This window comes from Antennarius striatus, chromosome 1 (assembly GCF_040054535.1).
Source record: "Antennarius striatus isolate MH-2024 chromosome 1, ASM4005453v1, whole genome shotgun sequence".
NCBI lineage: Eukaryota > Metazoa > Chordata > Actinopteri > Lophiiformes > Antennariidae > Antennarius > Antennarius striatus.
Window position 1 is genome coordinate 24,997,781 of NC_090776.1, and position 18,525 is coordinate 25,016,305.

The 18,525-nt window shown below is 42.2% G+C and overlaps 2 protein-coding genes across 2 annotated transcripts in view; one reads left to right on the forward strand and one right to left on the reverse strand.

Annotated features, from left to right (window-relative positions):
• The window catches only part of igf1rb (insulin-like growth factor 1b receptor), a 48,370-nt gene extending 39,592 nt beyond the window's left edge, over positions 1-8,778 (forward strand). The window contains exons 17-22 of the mRNA XM_068309883.1: positions 23-252; positions 808-915; positions 1,440-1,602; positions 2,842-2,971; positions 3,090-3,224; positions 3,993-8,778. Coding sequence (XP_068165984.1) covers positions 23-252; positions 808-915; positions 1,440-1,602; positions 2,842-2,971; positions 3,090-3,224; positions 3,993-4,500 — 1,274 coding nt within the window. The 3' untranslated portion in view covers positions 4,501-8,778. The remainder of the gene's footprint in view (positions 1-22; positions 253-807; positions 916-1,439; positions 1,603-2,841; positions 2,972-3,089; positions 3,225-3,992) is intronic.
• A 1,599-nt stretch (positions 8,779-10,377) lies between these two features.
• The window catches only part of LOC137600527 (thrombospondin type-1 domain-containing protein 4-like), a 42,305-nt gene continuing 34,157 nt past the window's right edge, over positions 10,378-18,525 (reverse strand). Inside the window, exons 13-18 of the mRNA XM_068322204.1 lie at positions 15,970-16,174; positions 15,281-15,454; positions 14,925-15,098; positions 14,586-14,765; positions 13,727-13,871; positions 10,378-13,264 (exon numbers count right to left, since the gene is read on the reverse strand). Coding sequence (XP_068178305.1) covers positions 13,122-13,264; positions 13,727-13,871; positions 14,586-14,765; positions 14,925-15,098; positions 15,281-15,454; positions 15,970-16,174 — 1,021 coding nt within the window. The 3' untranslated portion in view covers positions 10,378-13,121. The remainder of the gene's footprint in view (positions 13,265-13,726; positions 13,872-14,585; positions 14,766-14,924; positions 15,099-15,280; positions 15,455-15,969; positions 16,175-18,525) is intronic.

The following is an 18,525-nucleotide window of genomic DNA, read 5'->3' on the forward strand; positions in this document are numbered from 1 at the left end:
ACATCTCATTTATTCTGTAAAGTGTATGTACCAGACGAGTGGGAGGTGGCACGGGAGAAAATCTCTCTGAGTCGTGAACTTGGTCAGGGGTCCTTCGGCATGGTGTATGAGGGCCTAGCAAAAGGTGTGGTGAAAGATGAACCAGAGACTCGTGTCGCCATTAAGACCGTCAATGAATCAGCCAGCATGAGAGACAGAATAGAGTTTCTCAATGAAGCATCTGTCATGAAGGAGTTCAACTGTCACCATGTGGTACGTACATGCTGTCAAAGGAGTTGTGATCTTTCCTGCTCTAATTTCACTCAACACAAAGGGTAAAAAGAAACAATCAGAATGTGTAACTATTAATCCATGTCTGTATGATTAATAAAAGGGAACTTTACTTTCTCATTTAATGATTCTGTTTTGCAATATTATGAAGCTATTATGACTTATTAAGTGTGAACAATCTTACTAAACTGTATTTCAGAAAGCATAAGCGGGATGGAATCATTTAATGACTGAATTAAGAAAAAAAAGTAAATGGAATGGAAAAGAACAGACTCAATTAAATGGAAAAGAATTAAGAAGTATGCTATGAAGAAGAGGAAAGAATAGACTAATTGAAATGGAAACAAACAAAACTGGTTTATTTAAACTTGTTATTCTCTGATTTACTATAGCTTAAATGAAGAAGTTTGACAACAGGTCACAGTATGTTCACACACCAGAGAGTGTGCGTCTCTCATAATGCGAGAGACAGCACACAAACCTTATCAAAAAAAGACTTGTGAATCAATACGATGTAATGCATTGTGTGTGGTGCAGGTTCGTCTGCTGGGAGTGGTTTCTCAGGGTCAGCCCACCCTGGTGATCATGGAGCTGATGACTCAGGGAGACCTGAAGAGCTATTTACGCTCCCTCAGACCTAAAGAGGTATTGTCTGACCTATAACCTGCTGCTCATTCTCCCACTTCCCGTCTTGTAGTTATGGATTGCTGAGTTGTATGGACTTGATTGTTTGATCTGGATTTCTTACTTTAATGTTCAACTAAAACTGAAAATTAATTGTAATTAACAGCAAACAGGTCCCTGAGGTCAAACCCTCAAACGTTTAGTTATTTTCACAGTCATCTAGATCTTAAATCAGACATTTTGATTGGCTTCAATATATGGACCGTATATCATCCCGGCTGATGTACAGTAATTATAACAGTTAAATCTCACCAACACCTGACAAATAATATTAATAAGATGCCCTTGGAAAATAACTAAAACCTGATTAGATTAATATGTATGTAGATTATGTATTTTGTCCTCAGTTCATGTTGAGGAACCTCACCATGAACTGATATACCATATGTAATTCCTGTTGTCTAAAGGACCTGACTAGCCGTTTATATAAGCATTCATTGTTTCTTAGGAGTGACTCTTCCATCTGTTTGCTTGTCTTTCTTCAGCAACAATGGTCAAGTCTGTCTCTCCCTCCTCTGAAGAAGATGCTTCAGATGGCCGGGCAGATCGCTGACGGCATGGCTTACCTCAATGCCAACAAGTTTGTCCACAGGGATCTGGCAGCCAGGAACTGCATGGTGGCTGAAGACTTCACTGTAAAGATAGGAGGTAAAGGAATGTCAGCAGGGCAGAGGTTATGGCCAATAGTGATGGCGAAATGAGAACATTTATGCCAGAGGTCGTGGTTATCGTGATGACAGTTTTCTCCAGTTACCCAGAATTTCTCCGTTAAACTTAATGTGCACTTATAAAATGGGAAAATCTGTTTTCACAAATTAAGGACAGGATGCTATTGAGCACTTAAATTCATTAGAATGGAAAGCGTTTAAGTATGAATGTGAAAGGTTACAACTTGAAGTATCAGCGTTGCTGCAACTAAGACAAGAAAGGGTTACTGGCAGAAGAGTACTTATTGTTTAAATTGTTAAGTTCTTGTATTTGTCTCACCACTAAATCGGCTGAAATCATTTCAAACATGAGAACTACTCCTAGTAAAACACTAAAGTTCAACTTGATGGAGCATAATTCAAGATTGTGTTCTGTAATTACATTTATGTCTGACACCCACGATGAAGGATAAGTGGTAATCACTTTAGAGTATGGCCAAATCAGGATGAATTGAGTTTTATTAATTTAACATTATGATAAATAGTCAGAACTAACAGATATATCATTTTTCCACGCCATTTTGGGGCAGTGGTTAGCACTGTTGCCTCACGGGAAGAAGGTTCTGGGTTTGATTCCTGTCTGTGTAGCGTTTTTATGTTCTCCCCATATTGTGGGTTCTCTCCAGGTTCTTCAGCTTCCTGCCACCTCCAAAAACTTGTAGCTTAGATCTCAGTATGACATTGAGTGTGTGTGTTTGTCACCATAGCCAGCTGGGATAGGCTCCAGCAGGACATGATCCGCAAGGCGGACAAGCGGCTTCATAGAAACATAGATTCATAACATTTTTGTCGTTTGGGAACTATCATAGCACACTGTGAACAGATGCAGATATACTGTACTTATGTACAGTATATTGTGCTTGTACTGCACTTCTTAGGGGGTATAACCAATTTCGTAGCAGCCTTGTTTAATGTGAAACCATCAGTTTGATAATTCAGCTGGGAATAACATTATTAAAAGGGCTGTAACTGTGGTATGGAGTGATCAGTAAGGAATTAAAGTCGCTGTAGAAAGTGCCAGTGATCCCAGTACAGAGCTCCCTCCTGTGGAATGTATGAACCCACACAACCATTAACAACCAGGGTGTTTGGTCCAGCTTGTGGAAACAGAAGCATCTTTATGATATGCAGGTTTTTTATAGACTTTAATGCTTCACTTTTTCACTGTGTGTTTGGGTAGACTTTGGCATGACCAGAGACATTTATGAGACAGATTACTACCGCAAAGGTGGTAAAGGTTTGCTCCCTGTTCGCTGGATGTCACCCGAATCTCTGAAGGACGGAGTCTTCACTACCAACTCCGATGTCTGGTAAGCGCTGCACACAAACAGAAACCAACATTCTTTGTGGTTTTATTCTGAATATCTCTTATCTTATGGTATTGCAAGTAGAGACACTGATTTAAGCCCTCCCATTGTCCCTCTCTAGGTCATTTGGGGTTGTTTTGTGGGAGATTGCCACACTGGCAGAACAGCCCTATCAAGGCCTGTCCAATGAGCAGGTCCTCCGCTTTGTGATGGAGGGAGGCCTGCTGGAGAAACCACAGAACTGCCCTGACATGTTGTAAGACACAACTCACATTTTTTTATCTACAAGCCAGTTTACTTGCTGACATGTTTTCCTCTACTTTGCTGGTTAAGTCACAAGTGACCACTGTCTCCTCATTCGAACAGAGAAGCAGCGCTGCTTTTCAGCCTACAGTCGGTAGAATTTCAGAACCACAAAACACGCTATCTATCAGTGTGTGCTCGTGTTCGTCATGACGTTTGTTCCTAATATGAATAACTTTGAATACAAGTCCCTGGTGATCAGATTGGAACATGTCAGACTAGTTTGACATGTTCAAATTGTGAATTGGATGGTGAACTAATGGTCCAGCTGTTATTATTTAAAGTAATATGTTGGTCATTGCTATTGTACAGCACTTATAAACTTCCAGTACATATGTACAAATGGATCAGTCGGCTGAACTGTAAGAGCATACAAAGTGTCCCTTGTAACTAAATTTATTAGCCTTAAAGGAATAGTTCGACATTTTCGGAAGAGTTCTTATTTCTTTTCATACCAAGGGGGGAGGATTGACACCAACACCAGATTTGTAGGCAAAATATGAAACTACATGCAGTTAACATTTTTCTTTCCTTCTCTTTTCTGTTCTTTGCCTGTATGTGCCTGTGTTTGCGTGCGCACATACTTGGGAGCGACTATATTTTAAGCTTTTGGCTAAAGTGAATTTCAACTTGTTCAGATTGTACAGCATCTCTGGATCAAGTCTTTTCTGTGGAAAGATGTGTTGTTGATGAAGGTTAACTTTATTTGTTGTTGTTGTAGGTTTGAGTTGATGCGAATGTGTTGGCAGTACAACCCTAAGATGCGTCCATCTTTTGTCGAGATCATCAGTAGCATCAAGGATGAGTTGGAGCCATCTTTCCGGGAGGTCAGTTTCTTCTACAGTTCCGATAACAAGTCAGTCGACACTCCGCAGCTCCACGTGGATAAGATGGACGACATCGACGACGATACCCTGGACCCCTCTACATCCACAAAGCAAATGACAGTCCCCCAACAGACACCACCATCCCCGAGCTTAGAGGCTCCGCCCACCCCGCCACCAGCCCCCAGCTCTCCCTCCAGTCCCTGTACATCAACCGCTGCCATGGACAAACAGCTCTCTGGACAACAGGCGGCCAATGGGCTGTCTGGGACAGGCCTAGCAGCAGGGTCAGGGTCAAGCGTCACAGTACGGCCATCTCTGGATGAACTGCCACCATACGCACACATGAACGGAGGACGCAGTAACGAACGTGCCATGCCTCTCCCACAGTCCTCGGCCTGCTGATTGGTCAGAGTCATCCACCTGACTGTAAACTCATCCACCTGCTGCCTCGCAGAACCTGATGTCTCAGTGGGTGCAACGTCTTTCTAGAAAAAAACAAACTGTCAAACAGCAAAACCATGTCCACCAGCTGGGTATGGCTAAAAGAGCAAAGACTCAGAGGAAGGTGGAGAAAACTTTTTTCAGATTAATGCTGTTTTGGTTTCTGGCTGTCAGACTCCACACTGCCCAGGCAGCTCAGAGAGAAGACCCAACATGGTAAAGTTAAAAAAATTAAAAAATGTAAAAAAAAAACCTAAAAAGGATTTGGAGGAGAGATCTCTCTTTGTGACTGAACATATTTTATAAATTGTTTGTTACTATTTTATATGTATTTCCAAATGAGTAAACAAAATGTTTCGGTCTTTGTAAATGACCAGCGTTTTGGTCACTTTTGGGTGGGCATTATGATGAAACTATTCAGCATATCTAATGAAAAAGTACTTAAGAGAGGTCAGGGTCTGTCGGTAGTTCAGCTGTCTCTTTGCTCTTCAGGCTGGATGTCAGCGTAATGCTGGGTCAACCACCAATTTGTTGAAAGAAACAAACAACCAGAGGGGGAATGGTCAAATCTGCCAAATTTGTTGCCAAAATTGTACTTTCTATTCTCTTTTTGCTGTAGTTTTGCAATTAAATTCTACAATTCCCTGCATTGAAAATGCAACAACAACAAAAAAAAAATCTGTGATCAAAGGGATGAAAACTTTCCTCCACAGCCCTAAACTACTTCTCTATTTGTGTTTGATATTTGCAGCCAATGCAAATATTAAATTTATGTCATGGACCTTGGTTATATCAGTTTATCTGAAACTGAGCCATTTCACCTCACCAAGTGCTGTTTTGTTACGATTTAAACACCAAACCCAGTCCATAAAGAGGCAAAAAAAGAACCTTTTGAAGGAAGGACTGCAGAGAGTCAAGAAGATAACACTTATGAATATTACTTCTCTCAGTCAGGGTTTTCTCCAAGTTTAGAGTTCTTGTTGTATACACACAGGTATTTTTATAGACTAGCCATTTGTCTCCAATGTTAATAACGTGTCTATGTGGGCAGAGCATTTATGTGCGCACCAGTAATTTGTGTCACTTTTCTAACTTTTCTATGGTTTGAGACACTTGTACAGGAAGAAGCTGCTATTCCTTATTTCTCTTGTAGTTGTAACATAGTTAAAATCTATATATAAAAATAGAAAAAAATGCCTTCAGGTTGGATCTATGAACATTTCCACTACAGTCCATTTTTAATGCTCGTAATTCTGTAAAGTTTATCAGAGCTGGTTTCATTTCTGTGTTCTTGTAAAGGTATGACAATTTGCCTTGTGGTTTGAAACACTATGAACTTCCCCTCTCATCTGACTAGAGGACAGTTTTGGTACTATTGATGCTCTTGAGTTCTCTTGGGGTGCCTTGACCTCTGACCTCTTGGTTAAAGGTCAGGAATCACTGTTGAGTCCCTAAACTAAACTCAGGTCAAAGAGAAAAGTTAAACCCTTTTCTACTTTTATCCTCTCATACCTTGAGACATGCAGCGTGTGTGTGTGTGTGTGTGAGTGTGTGTGTCTGCATGCGCGCACACGTGTGCCTGCATATGTGCGTGTGTGAGTGTATGTGTGTGTGCGTGCATGTTAACCTTCGTCTGATTCTATTTTCCTCTGACTCATTAGACAAGAGGAGTGTTTATAGCAGCGTAAAACCAGAAGAGGGTTTTCCTGTTTCGGGTGGGTCACTGCACTTGTTTGGAGCCACAATACTGACAAATCATCGTGAAATGTCATCAGACAAGTCAAAATATAATTGAATATATCAGTAAATAATATTTGTCATTTTGGATGAGAAGCAAGAAAGGAAACTAAAGCTTTATATTACTTTTACCTCTAGTTAGTCAGAGAAAATGACATGATTTTTTTTATTTTGTAACGCCCTATTGATGAAAGTTTATTTTAATGGAATTCTCCTAATGTATTCTGTATACATGTATTCTGCACCTTTTAGCTGGTTATGTAGTAGCTAACTCAGTAATGCACACACACTTTACGTCATTGGTAAGGTGACCTCGTAAAGGTCGCCTACTTAGTTTACTTTGTTTAAGAAAAACATCTCAGTGACATACTACAGAATGTACAAGATGAACAGACAGTTCGGGTGCAGGACACAAGACATGTACTTAGTGTCGCTGATTTTCAGTAAGGCTAGTCTGAAGATGCTTTTATCATGTGAAGCATTTGCATGCCGAAGCGCGTCTTTAGCATACTTTATTCATGAAACAGACAGGTACTCCGATAAAGTTTCATCAGACTGATGGTTTGTATAATTATATATAGACATGCCAATAATGATAGCATATATATAGTATATTATTATTAAGCGTGCAAAAACAAAAATAAACTCATTAAATAGAATTGCAAGTGTAACTAGGGCTAAATTTAGTTTTATATTTCTGTTTACTCCCAGTATTAATTTATTAGCTGAATCCAGTTATTTTTGACTTGTCTGACTTTATTACATGCTGACAGATTCTGGTTTTCTTGAGTGTTTGCTGTGTAATAACACTGGGTTCATGGTACAAAGTAAATGCAAAATAGAATTTAATTAAAAGCAGCAGTGAGCCTTCACAGCAAATTCTTCTTCCCTGAGGTTAAATGCAAAAACCCGTCTGTAGGATAATTTCACTTTCTGCTGATCAACTTCTCTCTTGAATCAAGGGTAGTTTTCTGTATGCTGCTGGAGGTATTCACATTATTTATCTTTTTCCACCACGTCTTGTAGATGATTGCTGAAATTAAATTGCATAGAGAAATGAGCATAATAATCGTACAGCACTGAGAGATTTTTTTTTTTTTTAATGCTTTTGGAAAAGTAAGATTCCACAACTGGGAGTGGCACTAAAATGATGCTCATGAGGCGCTTTTTCTGAATATATTCTTTTATTAAAACACTAAATCAGAAAGTTAACTGGAACTCTAAGTTTGAGTGCTGAACAGCTGAGCATTAAACAGTGTTAGGTTTACAAAAGAAAAATATCTCACTTAAACATGAAGATAAGGACCACATGGTACAGATGTTAAAGGCTCATTGGCCTCAAAAGTTTGTAGTCCCAGCTGAGAAGTTCCTTGGTTGTTTGTGTTGTTTTTATGAAGTGTAACTCACTATAAAAATACCCACAACTTTTGTCTTTTTTCCTCTCTTATATTGTGATGTTCTTCTGCTCTTTTTGGTGGAAGGCTTTGCTAGCTCTTCAACCATCCATCTACCTCACTTCTTTTCAATTTATTTTTGTGTACATAAAAAAAAGTTCTAATATTTGTTGTCTAGCTTAAATGATGACCTCACTGAGTGCTGTTTATATGGAAAGAAATCACAAAACAATCTGAACCATCCTTGAAGGTGGGGCAAGACCCAGGTATTTGATAGAAAGAGCTGGTGAATAGGGCCGTCTGTTCTACAGATAATGAAGGAGCCTGAAGTCTGGCTCCTGTCTGAGACCCATCAGATCTCCTTTATACATGTGAAACACTTAAGGGAGTTTTGGCATAGTGAAATGATGGGACTTTAAGTTAATGTTGTGTCAAGTTTTCTATCCTCACTCCTCATTGGTTTATTTGTCAGTATTGAATGTAACCGTGTATCGTAGCAGTTCAAGGGAAGTCCTCCTCACAAGTTTGTTGACAGGTTATTTACCAAAATTACATGACTCTGGCAGTGTTCCTATACCTGTTGCCAGCACCATCCTTGTCCTATTAAAATGCATATTCACTCCTTTCTTATTCCACAAGTTCTCTGTCTCCCCTAAATCTGTAGTAGTTTCCAGCTGGGAGTGTGACTGATTTGGGATGTGGTTCAGAGTGTTGATAACAGCTGAGTGATCCGGCTAGTGCTGGTATGAGATCAGGATGGTTTTTTTTAAGCATTTGTGGTCTGACTTTTGCCTCATTTTTACCACTGGAACACCTCACGGAGCGGACATATGATCGGATTTTTTTTTTTCTCTTTCCTTTTGTCACGTTTTGTTATGAGGATTTTTGATATGTTTAAATTATTCATAGCCTTCCAACTCTTTGAGTTTCTATTGAAATTATCTATAAGACTGAGGTTTCATTTTGACTTTCTTTTGTAAATGCTGTTGTAAGAGTTTTTTCTGTTATCTATATATTGTGAGTACTTGGAAAAAACTATTGGCTGAAGGAAAAGAGAATGTTTCTCTGATTTTTTTTTCTACAAGATTTAAGATTAATAAAAATGTATGCAAACTCTAGCTGCTTGTCTTTATTGACCGCTGTGTGTAATTTGTTTTTTCAATCAAGATACAACAATCCAACTTACGAACATTTGTAGATATGACCAACTGTACTCCGACCTATCAGACTACTGTAGTTCTCCTTTCTGCCACAATCCTGCCGAGCAGCATAACATTAACACCCAGTTTGCTATGATGTCGGACTTCATGTCGCAATTTCAACTTTCTTGTTTGCGCATCATCTGCAGCGTTTTGTCCCTACATCCACACAGCAGGGAACGAACCCACAATGTATGTGCATGGGGACGTTCACAAACATTTAGACTGCTGACAGTTTGGATCAAGTTGTAAGTTAGGTCCAGAAATGTAGACTATAGGCTTCCTGGAAAAAATTGTCACAACCTGCCTGTTATCTCTCTTTTTTTAATTATTATTATTGATGAGGTTGTCCCCCATAGGAGCTAAATAATGTAGGAACCAATGTTGGCCGGGTTAGTCTTCTGCTCGGAAATGTTAGCAAACTATTCAGGATTCAGTAGTTATTTGATAAATATTGGTCGAGTTAACTGAGATACTTAATAGAAGTAAAACAGTAATCAAACATAAAGTAGCGTGTCGGACTTTTCATCCTGTAGGTGCGGTGGAATAAATACCTCAGTGGATTAAAGCTTGACTTAGCCTCTACACCCTGAGGCCAAAATTCATTCAGCAGAGGTAGAGATGTAAAAGATGAATTCAACAAATTGAATAAATAATAACTTTTTTAAGAACAATTCAGCTTACAAACAGCCTCTCTGAACCAATTGCATCGGTAGGTTAAGGACTACCTGTATTACTTACAATGCAGCGTCACGACAGCAGGTAGCAGCAGCTGTGTTCTGTCAACAGAAATGAGTCAGTTGAGATTCTGGTGAAGTCCTGATTTACTACTTGTTCCATTTAAATTCCCTGATAAACCACCCGCTCTGATCACATGCCATCTCAGAGAAAAATACAGACATGGTGCACTGAATGATGATAGGATCTGATTAAGAGTCATGTGTGGACTTCCGGCATTTCAAAACCTAGATGAGTTACGAGTGCTTTTTCGTGTGTTTGTTTTTGTCCCTCTTTATTCCCCAGTGTTTCCATTGAATATCACCCACCGCTTTTTGAAGATTCATGTTGATCATAATGATTCAATTTACCAATTTTGTTGTTGACACCATCTGCTTCTTCTTGCTTGTCACAGTTTGTTTTCCTTTTCTGTGAATGCGAGCCTCACACAAACATAAAAATGTTCAACACATGCAACTGGAGCTTGAGTGGAAGTGATTTCCTGCAAATCAGCGAAACATGTTATACAAATGCACCATGATGGTCCATTAAAAATGGTTTGTGAAGCTAACACCAAGCTGTTTTAACAAATATTAAATTGACAACACAGTATCACAAATATCTCGAGTGCTTTACCCTTTAAAACAGCAGATGGCGCTACACTGCTGTCAGTCAGTGGCTAACAAGTTGTTTTAATTCAAAAATCACCTCACAGCTTCTCTAAATGGAGTCACAAACCAAAAAAACTGTTTGAAAGCTTCTGTGAGCTTTGCTGGAGGATGTGAGACTTTATTAGGGTTACAGGTTATTAGGATTTATCACTAGTTGATATATAGAGTGTTGATAAATACTGTATATATGTATATGGCTCCGCAGTGTACTGGCGTCGTGCCTGGAGTGTATCCTGCCTCACGCCCCCAGTCAGCCGGGATAGGCTCCAGCGCCCTACGACCTGCGACACCGGACGAAGCGGATAATATAGATGCATGAATGAATGAATGCTGATGTATTTAGTGCTTTATAGGAAGTTGAATCTTAGCATTCCACTGCCACCCAGTGGTATGGAAGAGTATTGCATTACTCTGTCGGACTATAATCCAGATTACAGCATTGACACTCAACAATGGCATGTTTTGTGGATCAATTAAGAGAAATTAGATTATTTATGACTTCCAAGTGGTTGAAAAGCACTTGAAGAGCCTGGTGGTAGGACAGCACATGTTTGTTGCACAACATGCACTAAGTACAAATTTGTGAACTACAGAACAAAACTGCACCCGGCTGGCTGGAATGAGGTTAGATCAGTGTAAACAAGAAAAGACAATGACTGAGGGTGGTTTTCCTTGACCAAAGCAAAGCGAGGTGATGTCAGTCATCATGATGATGATCATCCAGAAAACTATGATGATGATGATACACAGGGTGCGATTTGTCAAAAACAACAACAGACAAACAAAAAAACAGAGGGGTGCACAATACACAAAAAGCGAGGGGATGTGTTTGATAAGCCTGTTTATTTCCCTGTTAAATGGAGTTTATTGGTAATGATGAGCAGCAGAGCTAAAATGAGGCTTGTACCCATGAAAACTGTGCATGCCAGATTTTCTCTGCCAATGCCAAACAGCTTTTTGTTACTGTCGACTCATTTTTGCTGGATTGGATGATTGATGTTTGAAGACACAACACATATTGGCAATTTATCAGTTATTCATCGGACAAACAGCGAGTAGCGGGTGGAGAAAAGCACACACACACACACAACCACAACAGCCTGGTACCTCCTCCTCACGCTGGTCACAAGCCTGGTCACAAACTGCAGTGGGAAGACATCCCATTCTTCAAACAGTATTTGTCGAAAGTCAGCCAATATGGTTGTCGGCCACTCTGGCACGAACTGCAAGCCCAGGATGATCCCACAAATGTTCAATGGGGATGAAGTCAGGACTGCTGGCAGGCCATTCCATCATCTCCATTCCAAAATTCTGGAGGTAGTCTCTGATTATCCCCACTCTGTGGAGGAGGATAGAGTTTGATCCCAGACTGTGAAGATATGCCACTGGTTCCATCTCAACATCTCCATTTGTACAGATGTGTGTGTACACACACACACACACACACACACACACACACACACACACACACACACACACACACACACACACACACACACACGTATTTGGAATGAAAAGCTGTTTGGCATTTGCAGAAGAAGGAGAACAATACTTCACTGTTCCCTACATATTAACAGGTTTTGAACACACATGCCGGCCGACACAAAGACAGACACACACTGAAAGCCTTCACACATGTAAGACGACAGAATATGGAGAGATCCAGTGAGGGACAGTCACGTGGCAGCACCAACTGGAAGCAGTATGGGGAGGGGGCTGCCTTGATCAAAGGCACCTCAGCAGAGCAACACTGTGGTCCAAATGGGTCTTGACTAAGTTACACCCAATTCTTTACAGACTGAACTACTGGCATTTGGGAACAACCCATATACCCTGCTTTGCTGCTCATCGCACAAAGTGGCTCCATTTAGAGGGGCAATCTGTGTGTATGTGTGCGTGTGCGTGTGCGCGCGTGTGTGTGTGTGTGTGTGTGTGTGTGTGTGTGTGTGTGTTTGTGTGTAGGCACGTTTGTTTCTAGCATCAGGTAGGCTGTGGTATACCTCTATTTAGTTCAGATCTCTAACTGGAGTGACAGCAAAGTTTTATCCCCACAGCCATAATGGACAACCAGTAAGGCATCGTCCTCTCTGGGGAGCAACACAAATCAATTAGAGCTTTTTCTCTTCAGGGCTGACAACCCTGAGAAAATACATTTATCATTCAGTCTGTCTTACATACATAGATATATACACATACACATTACATAGGCTGACTTTATGTGGCTGTGCAGACAGAAATAAATGTGGTTTACCACTGCCAGAGTCGTTAGAAGAAACCTCACCAGTGACACAAATTGTTGTTTTTGTAAAACAAAAAATGTGTTGATTTGTTTTCAGTTGAATGAGGTTACATATCTTTGGTCAGCAAATTTGGTATTAAACAGTTGATTACAGGTGAGACAGCATCAGCTTCACACAGCATCAAGCCACAAATCTGAGCATCGAAGTGAAAGGAGCCACTAGGTTCTTCTACATACTGTACAGTCCAGTTGAAACAGTTCGCAGGAGCTTTCCGCATCATATAATCCATAAGAGCTTGTTTTAAAATCCAGCTGCAAATGGCTCCTCTTGAAACGAGGAAGATGGATTTTTATTTTAAATACCATGGTTAAAACCCCAAAAGTCTTTTTTTGGGGGGGTTCTTGCAAGAGAAGTCCACCAGTATCCTGTTTATCCAGTGGATTCCTGTCCTCCCCTATCCCTTTCTCCCAACAACTGTTTCAAATGTGCAAACAGAACTGTTCCTTCTTCACTTTCTGTTCAAGCCCAGTCCCAGCCATGTCAGTGCCTTGGCTGGCCTAGGAACAGCGTGCCTGCAGTATTGAGTCTGGCCCAACGAGGAGCTGAAGGACCTGCTGGAGGGCGCTATCTGCGGCCCAGATGAACTGACTGTCTGTGGGTTGCTTGTGAACATGAAGCACAGCACGCTGTCTTGTAGTAATCATACACGCAGAGGCGAGCCTGGACTACCACATTGCAGTTAAAGTATTTGTCTTTGCACTTCTCATCTGAAACAAAAAGAAAAGTTGAAGTTATTTTTCCAAAACTCCAGTATATCAAAATAATATAATTGATTATTGAACCAAGTGAGAACAGAAAACCTGATGTTGCTGTAAACACTGAGTAGGGTTTTGCAGGAGAGTTACCAGATTAGCTCCGTACTGCTGTTTAAAATTGCAATATTCATTCATTCATTCATTCATTTCCCGAACTGCTTCTTCCGCTTTTGCGGATCACGAGGGTTGCTGGAACCTATCTCAATGGACACTCCGGACACGTCAGCGCATCGCTGATTTCAATATCCACTTTTTGGCAAATGTCATACAGTAATTTGTATTTCAAACATTACTCATCAGTCCTTCATGCAAGGAGTTCTCCAGCTAGATATTGAGCTGTAGTCACAATAAACAGACAAAGGTCGGTAAAAGCCATGGAAAAATTCAACCATTGTAACGAGCATGTTGACAGACCTATGTGAGGTAGGCAGGGCTCTGGATTGCAGTCCTCCTTATCTGCAGGTCTCAGCTGATCACCGCAGTCCTCACTAGAATGCATGTCGTCAGACAGGCAACGCACCTCCCGGACACGGAAACCTCCTTCACATGTTTTTGAACACTGAAAGGAGGACAGTCAGTAACAGCAGATTACGGTAATAAATTGCAACTCTACACTGTTCCGTTATGTAAAATAGATTTCTGCACTTTAGTAGTTGTCTGTTTTCTTTCAACTGATTTGAAGAGGGCAGAATGCAGATGGAAAAAAAATGGTAATGCACTTCCAGTCAGAAGTGTGAGAACCAAGTATAAATATATAAATCAAACTTTGACGATGGTTCAGTTCTGCATTAAATAACTGATCTTTGCCAACCACACTGATCTTTCTCAGTCAAATCTTGAGTATAGTATTTTCTGCACTATAAGGCGCACCTAAAAGGCTTTTAATTCTTAAAAACAGACTGTGCTTCTTATAATCAAGTGCTCCTTATATATGAAAGGGTTTTTGAATGGGTCATTCATTGAAGGTGCGCCTTATAGCCCAGTGCGCTTTATATTGCAGAAATACTGTATTTTATACTAAAGAGAATAAAAAATTAATACATAGTAAAATGTATTTAGACTTCTAATTGAATTGACCTTCAAAATATGCATGTGATTCTTCTATTACATGACAACATTTCCAGGTCTACCAGTTCAGTGTGTACCAAAATAAATGACTAAAGGACTTGGAGTGATTTCTCTAATGGGAGCTTCACACTGTGTCATCCATTAGTGATTAATTACTTGGTGTCACCTAAACACATATGTTGAGAAGGTTTTCTATCTTACTCACAGCACTCCAGTCAGTGTGATACCACTTTGCTCCACAGGCCTTGAGGTTGCAGCTCTGCTGGCTGAATGGCCGTTCTAAGGAGGAGCACTCATACGGTGGGATGATGACAAATCCTTCCTCTGAACTCATCAGACACACTACTGCTCTCTGCTGGCTGCCTGCACCACATTCTGCTGAGCACTGAGTCACAAACAACAGCACACGCCATATGGATTTAATTATATATTGAGACAGGAAAACAAATTCTCACATGTCAATGCAGAATAAATGCAAAATCCTATATATTTAGTAAATCCAGACTACGTCCCCTTAAGTCATGACCTCCTGTCGTTGTCATACCTGGCTCCAGGGGCCCGTGAACCACTCGATGCGATTCTCACAGGGGCCACTGTTGCAGACTTTTGAATTCACAGGTCGCTCGCTGCCACAGCCCTCCAGAGGAAGACTGCTGATGTAGTTAGTCAGACAGAGGACTCCTCGGGTCCGCACACCCATCCCACATTCAGCTGAGCACTAAAGAGCAAATGTCTGCTGTATAATAAACTCTCACATTGAATAAATGCATGTCAAATGGCATCACTGTGCTTTACAGTGAATACACTGGCTGTCAAAATGTGCAAAATTTGTTTTTAACACCCTACAGATAATTTGTTTGTGAAAGCAGTAGCTGGATGTGTGAAGACAGAAACACTTACCCTATTGCTCCACTCGGTGTAGAACCAGCTCTTGGCACAGGCTCCCATGTCACAGTTCTCTACATCAATGGGCCGTAGATTCATGTTACATTCGTCATCAGGAACAAAGTCACCCACGTTACTGACACAGCGCACCTCTCTCGACCTCTGACCCAGCCCACATGGTACCGAGCACTACAGAGACAGGGATCATGGGTAAAATAGTAATGTGGTGATGTATGCTTAAGAAAGTGGATAAGTTATAAAGTAGAGCTGTATTAACCCCTCAGATGGGTACATTCTTTATTCACACGTTACACACACAAAGGCAACAAACATTCAATACGAACAGAGATGGATGGATGGATGGATGGATGAATGGATGGATGGATGGATGGATGGATGGATGGATGGACGGATGGACGGACAGACAGACAGACAGACAGACAGGTAATGCTCTCCCATTTATTTGCTCCCGAAATGATTAGGTATACTGTATGATGAATAGCTTTTATAACTGGTGGAGTAATTGAGAAATGCTTTTTATGCATATAATCTCATTAAAATAGAACCCAGCGCTGGGGTCTCAAATTCTGCACCAATGCAACAAAATGGAAAAGTTAGTCTAGAGCCTCGCGCCAGTGATAATGTCAGTCTGGAGCACCATAAAGCTGTGTCATTAAGGATGAAGCAGCAAGGATTCAACTTACAGGGGTCCATTCTGAACGGATCTGCCACTCACTGCAGATCTTTATCTGGCAAGTACTGGCAATTTCAGGCCGCTCCAAGTCTTGACAGTGACTGGTGTGTACGTTGAGGGTGTGGTTGGCGTAAACCTGGCGACACAGGACCTGCCGGTGCTGCATGCCCAGGCCACAGGTTTTACTGCATTCTGACCATTCTCCAATATCCCAGCTGCTCATGTAAAAACCACAAGAGATAGAAGGTTGTTTTTTTATACATTTATATTATATTCATTTGGTTCATCATTTTGCATTCTGTTCATACATGAATGGTTATATCTGAAAATGATGGTATTCTATTTTAATGAAAATATTTTACATAATGATGTAAAATACTTTTACATAATGATCTCCCCCGAGAAATGCCACCTTATCATGGTGGGGGAGTTTGAGTGCCTGAATGACCCCAGGAGCTATGTTGTCAGGGGCTTTATGCTCCTGCTAGTGTCTCCCTTGGCAAGAAATACAACAAGAACTGTGACGTTGCCCGTTATGGTGCAACCAGGGCCCCAACCTGGAGTCTGGCCCAGGGTTGGGGCTCGTATGCGAGCGCCTGGTGGCCGGGCCTCTGCCCACAGGGCCCGGCTCAGCTCGAAAGGACAACGTGGTCCCAACCCCCAGTGGACTCACCACCCGCCGAGGAAACCGTAGGGGACGGGTGCAGTGTGGATTGGGTGGCAGTCGTCAACACGGGGCTCGACGACCCAATCCCCAGACAAAGAGTCTAGCTCTAGGGACATGGAATGTTACCTCACTGGGGGGAAAGGAGCCAGAGATGTGAGGGAGGTTGACAGGTACCGACTAGATATAGTCGGGCTCACCTCCACCCACACTCTGGAACCAAAACCCTTGAGAGGGGCTGGACTCGCCACTTTTCTAGTGTTGCCAAGATGAGAGGCGGCAGGCTGGTGTGGGCTTGCTTGTAGCCCCACAGCTCAGCTGTCATATGTTGGATTTCACCCGGGTGAACGAGAGGGTCGCGTCCCTGCACCTTTGGGTTGGGGACAGGTGTCTCACTGTTGTTTCGGCCTGCAGGCCAGAGCAGTGCAGAATACCCGGCCTTCTGGCCTTCTTGGAGTCCCTGGGAGGAGTACTGAATAGTGTTCCGACTGGGGATTCCATTGTTTTCCTTCAACACTCAGGGCAACGACAGGGAGACCTGGAAAGGGGTGACTGGAATGAACGCCCCCCCCCCCCCCCCGAACCAAAAACAAGTGGTGTCTGTTATTGGACTTCTGTGCTAGTCAGTTTGTCCATAATGAACACCTTGTTCATCCACAGGGATGTCCTTAAGTGCACATGGCATCAGGACACCCTAGGCCGGAGGTCTTCGTTGTCGTATCATCAGACCTCCGACCGCATGTGTTGGACAATCGGGTGAAGAAAGGGGCAGAGCTGTCAACCAATCACCACCTGGTGATGAGCTGGATCCGTTGGCTGAGCAGGGGGCCAGACAGACTCAGCAGGACCAAACATGTTTTGAGAGTCTGTTGGGAACATCTGGCAGAACCCTCTGTCAGTGAGGTCTTCAACTCACACCTTCGGTAGAGCTTCTCCCAGGTCCTGCAGGAGGCTGGGGACATTGAGTCAGAGTGGACCATGTTCTCCACCTCCATTGTCAAAGCGGCTGCTTGGAGCTGTGGTCACAAGGTCTCTGGTGCCTGTCACAGCAATAACCCGGTCGTGGACACCGGAAGTAGGGAATGCCGTCAAGCTGAAGAAGGAGTCCTATCAAATATTGTTGACTCTGGAGGCAGCTGACAGGTACGGGCAGGCCAGGCGTACTACAGCTCGAGTAGTCGAGGAGGCAAAAACTGGCCATGGAGGAGGACTATCGGTCAGCCTACAATAAATTCTGGCAAACCATTCGGCGCCTCGGGAGGGGAAAGCGGTGCACAGCCAACATTGTTTACAGTAGAGGCGGAGAGCTGCTGACCTCGAATGAGGATATTGTCGGGCGGTGGAAAGTACTTTGAGAACCTCCTCAATCCCACTACCATGTCTTACACAGAGGAAGCAGAGGCTGAGGTCTCAGAGGTGGACTCGTCCATCATCCAAGCTGAAGTAGTAGTTGACAAACTCCTTGGTGGCAAAGCACCGGGGGTGGATGAGATTCGCCCTGAGTACCTCAAGTCTCCAGATGTGCAGGGACTGTCTCTGACATGTCTCTGTAACATGGCATGGCAGTTGGGGACAGTACCTCTGGACTGGCAGACTGGGGCGATGGTCCCTCTTTTCAAAAAGGGGGATTGGAAGGAGTGTTATAAATATAGGGGGATCACACTCTTCAGCCTCCTGAGGAAAGTCTATTCCAGGGTACTGGAGAGGAGGATTAGACCTCCCTGGGGAGGTGTTCCGGGCATGTCCTACCGGGAGCAGACCTCGGGAAAGACCTAGGACACGCTGGAGGCACTAAAACAAATATGTGTGTAATTTACAGTACAGTATATCAATTCTTCAGCTGAGTCATTGTATAGAAATTATTTCTTTCAAACAGAAAAAAAAGTTGCTTCATATTTTATT